Here is a 13865-nt window from a genome sequence, read left to right as displayed (position 1 = left end):
TGTCTCCTTATAGGTGGGTCCTTCAGTCTGTCCTCTCCTCACTCCAACCTGCTCAACTCTTATCTGGACAGTAAGGGTTGTTCACATCACACACTGACAACATGCTGGGGACACTCTGCACTCTCATCACTGCTCTAACATGTAAGGAGTCTGACTTACTGGAGGTTTAACTTCATGTTTTATTATTATATATTTTTTTATTTACAGGGGCAATGCACATTAATAAACATAAATGTAAATGTGCCATTATTATTTATTAATAATGAGCCTGTATGCTTCTCTTTACTACATGTCATGTTATTTCCCAGGTGTCAGTGGTGTGATTGTGGTGACACAGAAGCCTTCTGTTGTGACAGTGAGGAAAGGAGAGATGGTCACTATGGACTGTAACCTGGGGACAGTTACTAATAGTCCTGCTCGTTGGTATAAACAGGTTCCAGGAGGAGTTCCTCAGTTTGTTTTGCATTTCCACCACACTAAAAGTGCTCCTACCTATGGTTCTGGTTTCTGGTCCTGGTTTTCCTCTCCTAAATTCACATCCAATCATCAGTCTAAATCAGATTACCGTTTGATTATTAATAATGTGGAGGAGTCAGACTCAGCAGTGTATTACTGTCAGACATGGGACAGCTCTGCTAAAGAGCACGTATCACAGTGATAAACACCATGACAAAAACCTCCTCACCAAATACACTCACTTCTGCTTTCAGATATTCTGAATATAGACACTAACTGTATGTCAAGTCATCATGAACCAGTGTGTCTTCAGTATGAGAACAGACCATGTTGGTGTTTTACTGCACCCTCCTATAAATTTAGTGGAATGTTGTTATTAACTAGTTTAACTAGGTAAGTACCCATGTATTATAAGCCCACCCCTGATATACAATAGAGACAGGTATATCAACAGTAATTTGGTGATATACTGTACTGTTAGTTTGTAACACAACTGGTTTACAGTAGAGACATAATACAGACATTTAGTGATATACTATTAGTTCACAAACCCAAAATGAGTTGTGGTCCAGATAATGTGCCTGTAATACCAGACTAGCCCACCCCAGGATGTTACAAGAGCTCTCTAACATTTATTATTAGGTCTGTCAAAAGATGTCAAAAATGAATTGTGAATACTTGTATAATATTCTGTAGATATTTGTGATTAATCGCAATTTTGGAATGTACCTAAATGTGGCCCTGAATAAAAGACATCTATTTAAGAAACAGTGAATTTTGTTAAAGACCTACTATGTTTTATCTTAAGGAAAATCTACAGTATATGGCTCTATGAATACTGTGGAAGTCATATATTACTTTTCATACCAAATGTAATCTCACATTTGTGATTTATATTTTACTAATGCAATTGACTAATTCTGTGTATCTTAGAATATACTCATGTAGGCATGAACAAACCAGCTACATAACTGGTCTGTTACAGTTAAGTACATAATGTGAGAGGATGCGTCTTGATGATTTACCAGTCAGGCAAGTGGGGGTCGTGCCTGGCTGGGACATCTCTGGATGGTAGAGATGGTCAACTTCAGGAGAACATTGGCTATTCCAAGAAGGACAAAATTGATAAGAAGTTGTTTGTGCACTCCTATATGAGACCACAACCTACTACATTTCTTTAGATATTACATAAGAGAGGTCAGGTACAGTAAAACATTAAATGAATGGATTATTGAATTGAGCAAATATATTAGTAAGTGTAACAGAATGTGCTGGGTAATTCGCGGAGTACTAGGTAAGTCAGATGGGTTCTGCATAATTAACAAACTGTCTCACCTATCTCCTGGTAGCTGGAGGTACTGTTGATGTTAGGCACAGCCCGGAGAGAGCTACAGAGAAAGCCTGGAGCTGGGAGCATTCATTGAGAGAGTAAGAGTACGTGCACCAGAGTGCAGGGTTGCCTAGCTTCCTTTGTATGAAGAGGAGATGAATTAGAATGGTCAGATAAGCCCTGGGCCAAGAATAGACACACCCATGGTCAGTACGGAAGAGTCAGAGGGAGGGAACATAGAGTTGGTTCATGTTTCATTATGGAAGGATTCCTAAACTATGTTTCGTTGTCAAACAATTTGTCACACACTTTTGCCATGCACTTATAAGTACATTATATTGGTTTTCTGAACAGTCTATTTGTAGACTATTACGGTTCATTAGGTTTCTGGGAAAACCCACTGACGAAACTAGAGTAGTGCAAATTTTTTGACCCATCAATACCAAAAAGCAATACCAAAAACAAAACTTCCATTAAAAAACAAGAAAACGCACCAGGCAAGCCTAGTTGGGCCAGTCCATGATTAGAAGGAATTAATGTTGTTGGCCTTGCTGCATTCGAACCAGGGTCTCCTAGGTGACAGGCTGGGTCTTTAACCACTACACCGCTAAGCTATATGTGTGTTGAGTGTTCTGCATTGTTAAACCAATTAGACAAAACTCCACAGTTCTCAAAACTAGGTCCTTACATTAGTTAACATCCAAACCAACAACAGGTATAACAGGGTTGATACACTACATTCAGCGTGTTAAATTAGAAAGAGATTACTGTAGGGGCCGAGTGACTGACTCTTACTGAGTGACTGACTGACTGACTGCCCTTTGTAAATAGTGTAGCGGATAGAGAAGTGGACCAGCGAACAATAGGTCCCGCGTTCCAATCTTGTCACTGTCATAACAAATGATGCATTAGGATTTGTTCCAGATAGACAAAAATGTCTCTGGCTACAACCTTCAGAAGCTACATTATAGTACACCTAAAATAAAAAACTGTTTACGGTTATATTGCAACTGTTTCTGGTGGATTTTCAAAGTATGCATCCGTGCATGCTTTTTGGATAAGGATAGACAAAAACTTTACCGGCTACAAACTTCAGTAGCTACATTATAGTAAGCCTAAACTAAAACTGTTTACGGTTATACTGTATTTCTGAAGGATCCATGCATGCTTTTTGGGGTAATATAGGCTTAGGGTTGACCTCCCTGGAGGATTGGTGTCATGGTGCCTTCTTTCTCTAAATGTCTTTCTCCTGCTCAGCCAGTCTTTCTCTGAATATCTTTCCCTTCTCAGTCAGTCTCTTTTCAAACATTAAGAACACTACACCTTTTTCTTTCCTTTACAAAAAAGTTGAAAAGGAAAGTTTTGAGTGAGGAACAGAAGCGTTCAATTTGCAATGGTCTCTTAATTTTAACCCTTCAGTTCCTCACTGAAAACCTCTTTCCAACTTTTTTGGAAAGGAAAGAGAAAGGTGCAGTGGTCTCTTAATTTTTTCCAGCGCTGTATATTGGGATGATGTGCTTTACGATATCTTTTGATCTTCGTAGTATTTTTCTACCTGTAATTTGTACAAGGAAAGTAGCCATAGTAGATTGTGAACCCAGTCAATCCTTCGCTGCCATGTTAGAGAACAGTCATAGAGGTATTTTTGGAATTACCTGATAAGAGAAAGTGAATTTCTAGAAGACCCAGAGATATTGATAGAAAGAGTAAATCTCTAGAAGTCCTTGAGATGTTGGTAATGAGAGTGAAGCCCTATGTGAATTCTAGTTCCTGTCCTCTCAGTGAGAGTGAGGAGGTTTTTGTACGAACAAGTATACAAACTGAATCACTGTGGTATTCGGAAGAGGAACCAAGCTCATTGTCACTGGTGAGTACCTTTTACATTTGTTCAACTAACTGTAGGACATGTGTTTTGTTTCTAATAATATTGGTCATACATTAGTGTTATTTTATTTTGATTAATAATGCCCAATCTTTAATAAGTTATAAAATATGTTGCAATCTCTTTTGATTATCCTAAAGAGAACATCGGCTTTTATCCTATTCATTTTTTTTTCACACTAAATTCTTCAGTTTACAGAATTCTTCTGGGTCCGCTCATTTTCTGTCATGCCCAAATTATTTGTCTGTATATACCGTCATTTACAGTAAAGAATATGTTCCTTGTTAATTTGTGAATTCATTATATTTTACATTTATAATGTCCACATTTTGTTAATCTTTTATAACTTTTTTTAGAAGACTGTGATGAAAATAATGTTCTAGTATTTGTCTGCCTGAATGGATAAATAGCAATCAGACAACATGATTACATCCATTTGTTTCGACATAAAGAACAATAGTTTCATATTTCAATTCATATTTTAATAACTGTGTCGATGTCCTCTTATTTCAGGGGGTTTTAACAGTCATGTAATAACACCCACATTAACTGTAAAGGGAGCTGTCATGTATTCCTTATTTTCTAATGTAGATGGAGATCTTGGTACCCCTTCTGTGACCCTGTTCCCTCCATCTACTGAAGACCTCAAGTCCAGTAAAACAACCCTGGTGTGTCTGGCTAGTAACCTGTCTGAGAGGTCCAAGGGGTTAGTAGATGTCAGCTGGACTTCTAACGGTCAATCAGTGACAGATGTTCCTACCAGCCCTGCTGAACAACAACCAGACAAAACCTTCAAGATCAGCAGTTATCTGACCATTAACACTGAAGAGAGACAAGGACGTCCTGTTCACATGTAAAGTGTCATTTGGGTCGACATACTCTTAGAAAGAGATCAGAAAGTCTAGTTGCAAAATGTAAAGTTGTTTTTTGTCTTAATGCTGCAACAAATGCATGAGAATAACCATTGCAATTTTTCATTGTGTAGTTGTTTTACGACAAGCCACTATTGATTAATTCACTTAACTTGCATAAAGAAATGAACTTCTTCCAAATATATAAACAATATTAAATAAAAGCATTCTAAAGAACAAAAGTTTAATTTGTTTATACTGATTTTATTTGGTTACCAATTGAAGGATCTTTTTATTTTGAACAGGTTTACTTTTATAACAAGGGTTCTCATGATCAACCAGAGATGGCAGTTTACTGAAGCCTTAAAATGAAGAGCCTTTTGTTTTTATAATGTAATTCACATCATTAGATATGAATAAATAGTACTATAAAAAAAACTAAATAGGGGTGAATGTTGTTCATCATTTTAAATGAAACACATTGAGGAGAGATGAGTAGAGGGATGCTTTTAGAAAAGTGGCGGATGGAGAGAAATGAGTGACATTTGTTAGGCTGAGAGAGAGAGAGAAACTAGCGTGTTTCAGACTAGAACATTTTACCTGAGGATGCAGGAATACACAATTGTTAATTTTTAAAGCTTTGGCACTACAAAGTCAGAGTCTGTTTTAAGTATAAATATTGTGCTTTGTATCACTATTATTGTCATGAAATAAAACGTTGTATGAAGGAGCTTTAAGATTTGTGTTTTAGGTTGTGTGTGTGATGCAACAAGGACCAGAGAACTGAAAAAGAACATGCGGTTCAATGAACGTCCACCAGAGCAGTGGTTCCCAACCTTTTTTCTTGGGGCCCCCCCTATGTACATATTCAACAATCCTTGGACCCCCCCCCCCCAGCTATATATATATATATATATATATATATAAAAAAAAAAATTTTTTTTAATGCTATGCACATAAAACACACACACACACACACTGTATATTTTATAAGTTTATGTTTTAATGACATTTTACATGAATACAGAGGAAATGTTTCTTCAATTTCAAATGTTTCCTTTTAGCCTAATATTTTAATTTTTACACAAAGTAAAACACAGTTGTTTCTTTTTTTCCCAATATTTTGTGTATAAACATGGAATACTGAATGTTATGAACGTAATGTTAAATATGAACGGTAGAATGCTGTACTTACATGCATGCATGCACAGATCCTTTTTTTACAAGGCTAATCATAACGTCAGCTCAAATACATAACGCTAATGTCCACCTTGTGCTTGCATGCCTTTGACTAGTGATGGAATGTCAGGTGTAATGCCAGTGATGGCCAGTCTAAAATCGCTGTGGACTTCCAGTCTGTTGCGTGACTTTGTTTTTATAGCCACAAGGGCACTGAAGGCTGTCTCGGAGAGGTAGGTTGTCAGAGAGGTTGGCTATCCAAAGCTTTTTGAATCCATTCTCCTGGAAGTACTTTTTTGACAGTGAATCAGTCTGTAGTTCAGCGAGCTCATCTTCACCGCCAAGGTATTCGACATCTTCAAGCTTGGATGTGAAGGGATCCATAACCCACGACTCTTTGGATAATGCGGCAACATCCGCAAAGCGGGACTTTAATTCCTCCTGCAGCGAAGTCATGTGACGGCAAAACTCGGCGCGCAAAGACGCACTAACGGTACCCCCAGAATGATGAAGCAGCAGTGGAAAGTGTTGTAAAAGCCCCTGTGACATTTTCCCAGCCCTGTACTCCAGCTTGCGCATAAAAGCATCGATTGTTTCTTTGCACATCAAGATGTTTGACTCAGAGCCTTGCAGTCTCTTGTTGGTCTCATTATAAAGAGTGAATATGTCAGCAAGGTATGCTGTTTTTATCCTTATAATTCCTTATCTTTGCCGATTGTCTCTGGATGCTTCGTTTCCTGATGTCTTTTCATTTTGCTTGGTTTCATGCTGTCGTTTGCGAGTTTTTCACCACAGAAGACACATTCTGGTCGTGACTTGTCTTGGCCTTCAATAAAACCAAAATTTATATAGGTTTCGTCATAGTGTCTAAACCTTTTCTTTGCCTCTGATGAAGAATCACCGCATTTACGTTTCTCTGCCATTTTTCTTCAGTTTTTGCCGTTACGATGACAAGCACATTGAGCAAGTGACGGTGTGTGCGTAAAATTTAAATAATTATTTTTTATTTGAGATACTTTTTTAACTGCCTTTTCTTGGCAATGTAAACATATGATTTTTTTAAAACTTTGAAAAATATTTTTTATATAAAATTATTAGTGGGACATTTTATGCATATTTATTCACCTCAAAGCAGATACACTCCCGCGCACCCCCTGTGAAGTCTGGCGCCCCCCCGAGGGGGGCGCGGACCCCAGGTTGGGAACCAGTGCACCAGAGGACCACATAGGCCCATTATGATATACACTCACCTAAAGGATTCTCAGGAACACCATACTGATACTGTTTTTGACCCCCTTTCGCCTTCAGAACTGCCTTAATTCTATGTGGCATTGATTCAACAAGGTGCTGAAAGCATTCTTTAGAAATGTTGGCCCATATTGATAGGATAGCATCTTGCAGTTGATGGAGATTTGTGGGATGCACACCCAGGGTACGGAGCTCCCGTTCCACCACATCCCAAAGATGCTCTATTGGGTTGAGATCTGGTGACTGTGGGGGCCATTTCAGTACAGTGAACTCATTGTCATGTTCAAGAAACCAATTTGAAATGATTCGAGCTTTGTGACATGGTGCATTATCCTGCTGGAAGTAGCCATCAGAGGATGGGTACATGGTGGTCATAAAGGGATGGACATGGTCAGAAACAATGCTCAGGTAGAACGTGGCATTTAAACAATGCCCAATTGGCACTAAGGTGCCTAAAGTGTGCCAAGAAAACATCCCGCACACCATTACACCACCACCACCAGCCTGCACAGTGGTAACAAGGCATGATGGATCCATGTTCTCATTCTGGTTATGCCAAATTCTGACTCTACCATTTGAATGTCTCAACAGAAATCGGGACTCATCAGACCAGGCAACATTCTTTCAGTCTTCAACTGTCCAATTTTGGTGAGCTTGTGCAAATTGTAGCCTCTTTTCCTATTTGTAGTGGAGATGAGTGGTACCCGGTGGGGTCTTCTGCTGTTGTAGCCCATCCGCCTCAAGGTTGTGTATGTTGTGGCTTCACAAATGCTTTGCTGCATACCTCGGTTGTAACGAGTGATTATTTCGGTCAAAGTTGCTCTTCTATCAGCTTGAATCAGTCGGCCCATTCTCCTCTGACCTCTAGCATCAACAAGGCATTTTCGCCCACAGGACTGCCGCATACTGGATGTGTTTCCCTTTTCACACCATTCTTTGTAAACCCTAGAAATGGTTGTGCGTGAAAATCCCTGTAACTGAGCAGATTGTGAAATACTCAGACCGGCCCGACTGGCACCAGCAACCATGCCACACTCAAAATTGCTTAAATCACCTTTCTTTCCCATTCTGACATTCAGTTTGGAGTTCAGGAGATTGTCTTGACCAGGACCACACCCCTAAATGCATTAAAGCAACTGCCATGTGATTGGTTGATTAGATAATTGCATTAATGAGAAATTGAACAGGTGTTCCTAATAATCCTTTAGGTGAGTGTAGGTTATGATGTACAGTTAAGCCCAAAAGTATTCATACCCATACTCAAATTTTGAGCCATCATGATTTTTTATTTGATCAATAGGTTTCTTCTGGCTGGAAATGACATAAAGAAGTGACAAAACACTGTAAGATACTGTGCTGGAGACTTAACTACTTTAGTTTTTTTTCTCTCGATATTAAGGTCAGGAGACTGTAATGGCCACTCCAGAACCTACACTTTTTTCTGCTGTAACCACTGGAGGGTCAACTTGGCCTTGTGCTTAGAGACACTGTTGTGCTGGAAAGTCCAAGAGTGTCCGATGCGCAGCTTTTCTGCAAAATAATGCAAATTGTCTGCCAGTATTTTCTTATAACATGCTGCATTTATCTTGCCATCAATTTTCACAAGATTCCCTGTGCCTTAAAAGCTCACCCCCCCCAAAAACATCAGTGAGCCGAACCCCATGCTTAACAGTGGGGATGGTATTCTGTTCACTAAAGGCCTATTTGACCCCTATCCAAACATAGCGCTTATGAATGTGACCATAAAGCTATTTTGGTCTCGTCACTGCAAATTACAGTATGCCAGAAGCTTTGAAGCGTGTCTAGTTGTTGTCTGGCATTTTGTAACTGGGCTTTTTTTTTTGCATTGGCGCAGTAAAGGATTCCTTGTGGCAACTTGACCATGCAGTTCATTTCTGTTCAAATATCATCATATTGTGCTCTTTGAAACAACCACACTGTCTTTTTCCAGGGCAGCCTCTATTTCTCCTGAGGTTACCTGTGGGTTTTCTTTGTATCCCAAAAATTATTATGGCAGTTTTGGCTGAAATCTTTCTTGGTCTACCTGACCTTGGCTTGGTATCAAGAGATCCCCAAATTTTCCACTTCTTAATAAGTGATTGAACAGTACTGACTGGAATTTGCATGGCTTTGGATATATTTTTATATCTTTCTCCATCTTTATAAAGTTCCATTACCTTGTTATGCAGGTCTTCTGACAGTTCTTCTCTGCTCCCCATTTAAAAGCCATAGGTGTGGGAAATTAGCATATTTTTTTTTATTTTAACCTGTGTGTCATCTTATGTGTCTATAACAAGGGTATGTAAACTTTTGATCAGGGCCATTTGGGTTATTTCTGTTACCATTATGATATAAAAAGGAGCCACCGTATCTCACAAAAGCAAGTACACCCCTCACATGTATGTACATATTTTAGTCTATCTTTGTATAACAGTGTAAATTTGCTGTCCCCTCAAAATAACACAACACATAGCCATTAATGTCTAAACCGCTGGCAACAAAAGTGAGTACACCCCTAAGTGAAAATGTCCAAATTGGCCCCAAAGTGTGAATATTTTGTGTGGCCACCACTATTTTCCAGCACTGCCTTTACCCTCTTGGGCATGGAGTTCACCAGAGCTTCACACGTTGCCACTGGAGTCCTCCCATTCCTCTATGACGACATCACAGAGCTGGTGGATGTTAGAGACCTTGTGCTCCTCCACCTTCCGTTTGAGGATCCCCCACAGATGCTCAATAGGGTTTAGCAAGGCTTGGTCAGTCCATCACCTTTACCCTCAGCTTCTTTAGCAAGGCAGTGGTCGTCTTGGAGGTGTGTTTGGGGTCGTTATCATGTTGGAATACTGCCCTGCGGCCCAGGTTCTGAAGGGAGGGGATCATGCTCTGCTTCAGTGTGTCACAGTACATGCCACCACACACGCTTGACACCTTCTGAACCAAATAAGTTTATCTTGGTCTCATCAGAACACAGTTCCAGTAATCCATGTCCTTAGTCTGCTTGTCTCCAGCAAACTGCAGGATTTCAGGTGCATCATCTTTAGGAGAGCCTTCATTCTGGGACGACAGCCATGCAGACCAATTTGATGCAGTGTGCATCGAATGGTCTGAGCACTGACAGGCTGATCCCCCACCCCTTCAACCTCTGCAGCAATGCTGGCAGCACTCATACGTCTATTTCCCAAAGACAACCTCTGGATATAACGCTGAGCATGTGCACTCAACCTCTTTGGTTGACCATGGCGAGGCCTGTTCTGAGTGGAATCTGTCCTGATAAACTGCTGTATGGTCTTGGCCATCGTGCTGCAGCTCAGTTTCAGGGTCATGGTCTTTGCCATGAGGAGCCATGTTGAACTTCCAGTGACCAGTATAAGGGAGTGTGAGAGCGATGACACCAAATTTAACACACCTGCTCCCCATTCACACCTGAGACCTTGTAACACTAACGAGTCACATGACACCGGGGAGGGGAAATGGGTAATTGGGCCCAAAGCATGTAGAGGTCTGTAATTTTTTATCATAAGTACACTTCACCTGTGAGAGATGGATTCGAGCTTTGAAAACATTGTTCCCGGTAATGAGGTTTCAGTGCTGCCCCATGTTCCAGAAGTTGCATCGATTCCAGAAAACCAGGAAAATGTTGAGCCATCTTTAGACTTCAGAGCTGGTATGTAAAATGTATTGCTGTGATGCTTAATTTGTGATCCTGCCACTAAACTACAGTCCCTGACAAAAGTCTTGTCGCTTATCTATTTTGTAGAAACACCTGCTATTAACCTGACTTTTAATTAATCAATTGGTGTTAGAAATAGCTCATATGAAAAGCTAAAACCCTCCCAAATGATGTGTAATGCACTGAAATAAATTATTTTCACTGAAAAGATTTATCATTTAATCAAGACAGAAAGGTCAAATTTTGGCAAGACAAAAGTTTTGTCGCCTATACAGAAATTGAAGAAATTTACGGCAAATACAAAAATATGTCAGCAAATTAAGTAGTGGTGCTGTGAGATCCAAATTTTATATCTTCTATGACTTCCATTAGCTTGAAGGACTGCATCCATGCGGTTTGGCAAGGATTCATACAATTTATTGATGAAATCACCAGGAATAGCAAAGAAAGCAGTCATGCATGCCTCCCAGAGTTCATCAATATTCTTTGGTTTCGTCTTCCATGCTTCCTCTTTCATCCTACCCCACATATGCTCAATGATGTTCATGTCTGGTGACTGGGCTGGCCAATCCTGGAGCATCTTGATCTTCTTCGCATTGAGGAACTTTGATGTGGAGATGGAAGTATACGATGGAGCACCATCCTGCTGCAGAATTTGGCCTCTTTTATGGTTGGGAATATAAGAAGTAGCTAAGATTTCTTGGTATTTTAGACTATTGATGTTGCATTCCACCCTGCAGATCTCTCGCACACCCCCATACTGGATGTAACCCCAGACCATGATTTTTCCGCCACCAAACTTCACTGTTTTCTGGGTGAATCTCGGATCCATGCGAGCTCCAGTAGGTCTCCTGCAATATCTGCGGTGACTGTGGTGTAATTCAACAGAAGATTCATCTGAAAAATCCACCTTCTTCCACTTTTCCAGCATCCATCCTTTTAGCGGGCTGTGGGCCTTGGCAAATGCCAAGGCCCACAGCCCGGTCCTCTCGAGCAGTTGTCTTGCCTGACCTGGGCTTGTCAAAAACGTCTCCAGTGTATTCAAATATTTTTTTTTTATCCTCTGTACTTGACGCTGAGACACATTGAAGGAGTCTGCAACATCAGCAGTGGATCTGATCTTCAGCCTCTTGATAATCAAAACTTTGGTCTCAGGGTGAATCTTAGGCATGTTTGCAGAGGTCTAGTTGCAGTTGATGTGAAGGTCTAGTGTACTGGGGTTGTTTTTATACACACCTGAGACCTAATTGATCCATTATTAGTCACAGGTGAAGCTCATATGACAAGGCGACAACACTTATGTCTTTGCAAAAATTGACTCAATGGGCTTTACCAAGCTGTGAGGATTAGAATACTTTTTGACAGTTTCGTTTTGCACTGAAACATTATTACGAAAGCTGTTTGGATTACAATGAGCCATTTCTTGTAAAGACATCTTGATTAGAAATATATTTCAGCGGCACTTCAGGTCAATTTGTACACAAGCGACAAGACTTTTGTCAGGGACTGTAGACCCTTTGTTAGATTTTCACATTTCTGTTTCCTCTTTCTCAGAACCAGGTTTCTCCCCAGTAATCCAGACTCCACTTCACAGAGCCAAGAGTTTGAGTACAAGTAAGTGATGTTTTTTGAGGGTTTTTTTGTCTTGGAAACTATTGCTTTTATTTAAGATGAGGAATCCTTTTATTCATAATCTGTTTTTCATTAGGGCACTTTACTTTCTGGATGAAAGGTGTCGAGGTGTATTGTACATTCCACTATCTTTGCACAGTTAAATTATTGTTTCATTACTGAATATGCAATATCTGCAGTGAAATTAAAGCTGTTAGGTTTGTTCCCCCAGCTCGTCAAGTGCTAAGCTTTACACCCCCAGCAAATTTACCCTGGCAGCATATGGGTGAACATGCTGGAGGTATGTAATATGTTGCCCTAAACTAAGTGTTACATTTAAGTCCAATTCATTTAATGTATGCAATAAATTCAGACATATATTTTTACGTCAATGATTATCAATAGGAAAAAGTAATCGCTCTGTTATTGGCCCTGGGACTCTCCTGGCATCTTGTGTACAGCATGAAGTTTTCAGCTATGAAGGTATATTCTAGGCCTATGTCTTAATGTCCAGTTTTTTTAACAATATTGAAAATAGTGCCTTTTTTTTTTTTTTTTTTATTATTGTATTTTTTTATGCAGATTTCCAGAGACTCCAGAATGAAAACCAAGCTCTTTAGGGTGGAGAACCAAGCCCTGAGGGAAGGAAATGCACTCTTTCTTAAAAGAAAATGTTTTGCCGTGTAATGTAGGTTCAGAATTACCATACGACTTTCATTTTGTAGCTTCAGAGCAGATGAAACAAGTTGGGACAGTGAAGAGGTTTGCTCGCACTGGGCAATCAGGTACCACTTGCAAACAACACCTGTGGTTGTTGGTTTAATTCCCACTGGGGCCACCTGTACATGTAGTAGACCTAGATATAAATGTCATAGTTTAGTATTTGAGGGACCAGGACTGACTACTTTATTCTTTTATTCTGGGAACCCCTGTAGGTGCGTTACGCGTTTCCTGAAAGGAGCATCTGACCGCGAAGGCGGAAAAAGGCGCTGCCCAGCTGAGAGGGACCCACAGCCGACCCCTTTAACCTAGGCTGACCACTGACACCCCAGCATCACTGACAACTGGAACACTTTCTTTATCCTGCAGTCAGTAACATCAAGAAGCCAGAAGTGCCAGACTACACTCACCCAGTCCACACTGTTCACTGTGGAAATAACTTTTTTTGCATTTTAACTTAAGTATTGGCTTATTTCATTCCGTCAGTGCTTAACGATTCTATTATACTTTGTAAATCCTATTTCATACCTGTTACTTGATTTTGCACATTTAACTAGTACCAAAATTCTACTTTCATTCCATCAGTGTGCTTAACTTTTATTCTATTAATAATAGCTTGGAAATACTATTTCATACCTCTGATACTTGATATTGCACATTACCTGGTACCAAATATTCTACTTACTCTGTTTTTAACATCAGCATTTTTCATTCCGTCACAGTGCTTAACTGTTATTCTATTGTTAAATATAGCTTGTAAATCTTTGTGCCACAGGTCAGCATTGCAGTTATAATGGTCTGTTCTACTACTGTTTTTACCTCAGTATTTTTATATATATATATATGTGTGTATATATGTATATGTCAAGTTTTGTTTATCACTGATACAAGAGACACAGATCTTATTGCAGCACAGTG

General features: G+C 39.7%; 1 protein-coding gene across 3 annotated transcripts in view; it reads left to right on the top strand.

The window, feature by feature from the left end:
- The window catches only part of LOC105005954 (immunoglobulin kappa light chain-like), an 82636-nt gene continuing 68771 nt past the window's right edge, over nucleotides 1–13865 (top strand). Inside the window, exons 1-2 of one of the 3 annotated variants that reach the window (XM_034295257.1) lie at nucleotides 1–141; nucleotides 309–646. In XM_034295257.1, the coding sequence (XP_034151148.1) occupies nucleotides 102–141; nucleotides 309–646 (378 nt within the window). In that variant the 5' untranslated portion in view covers nucleotides 1–101. The remainder of the gene's footprint in view (nucleotides 142–308; nucleotides 647–13865) is intronic. The other 2 variants (XM_034295256.1, XM_034295255.1) reach the window with 2 other exon arrangements.

This window comes from Esox lucius, chromosome 11, assembly GCF_011004845.1.
Source record: "Esox lucius isolate fEsoLuc1 chromosome 11, fEsoLuc1.pri, whole genome shotgun sequence".
Lineage (NCBI taxonomy): Eukaryota > Metazoa > Chordata > Actinopteri > Esociformes > Esocidae > Esox > Esox lucius.
Note: the sequence above shows the minus strand (reverse complement) of the source record. Positions and strands in the feature narration are given on the sequence as shown.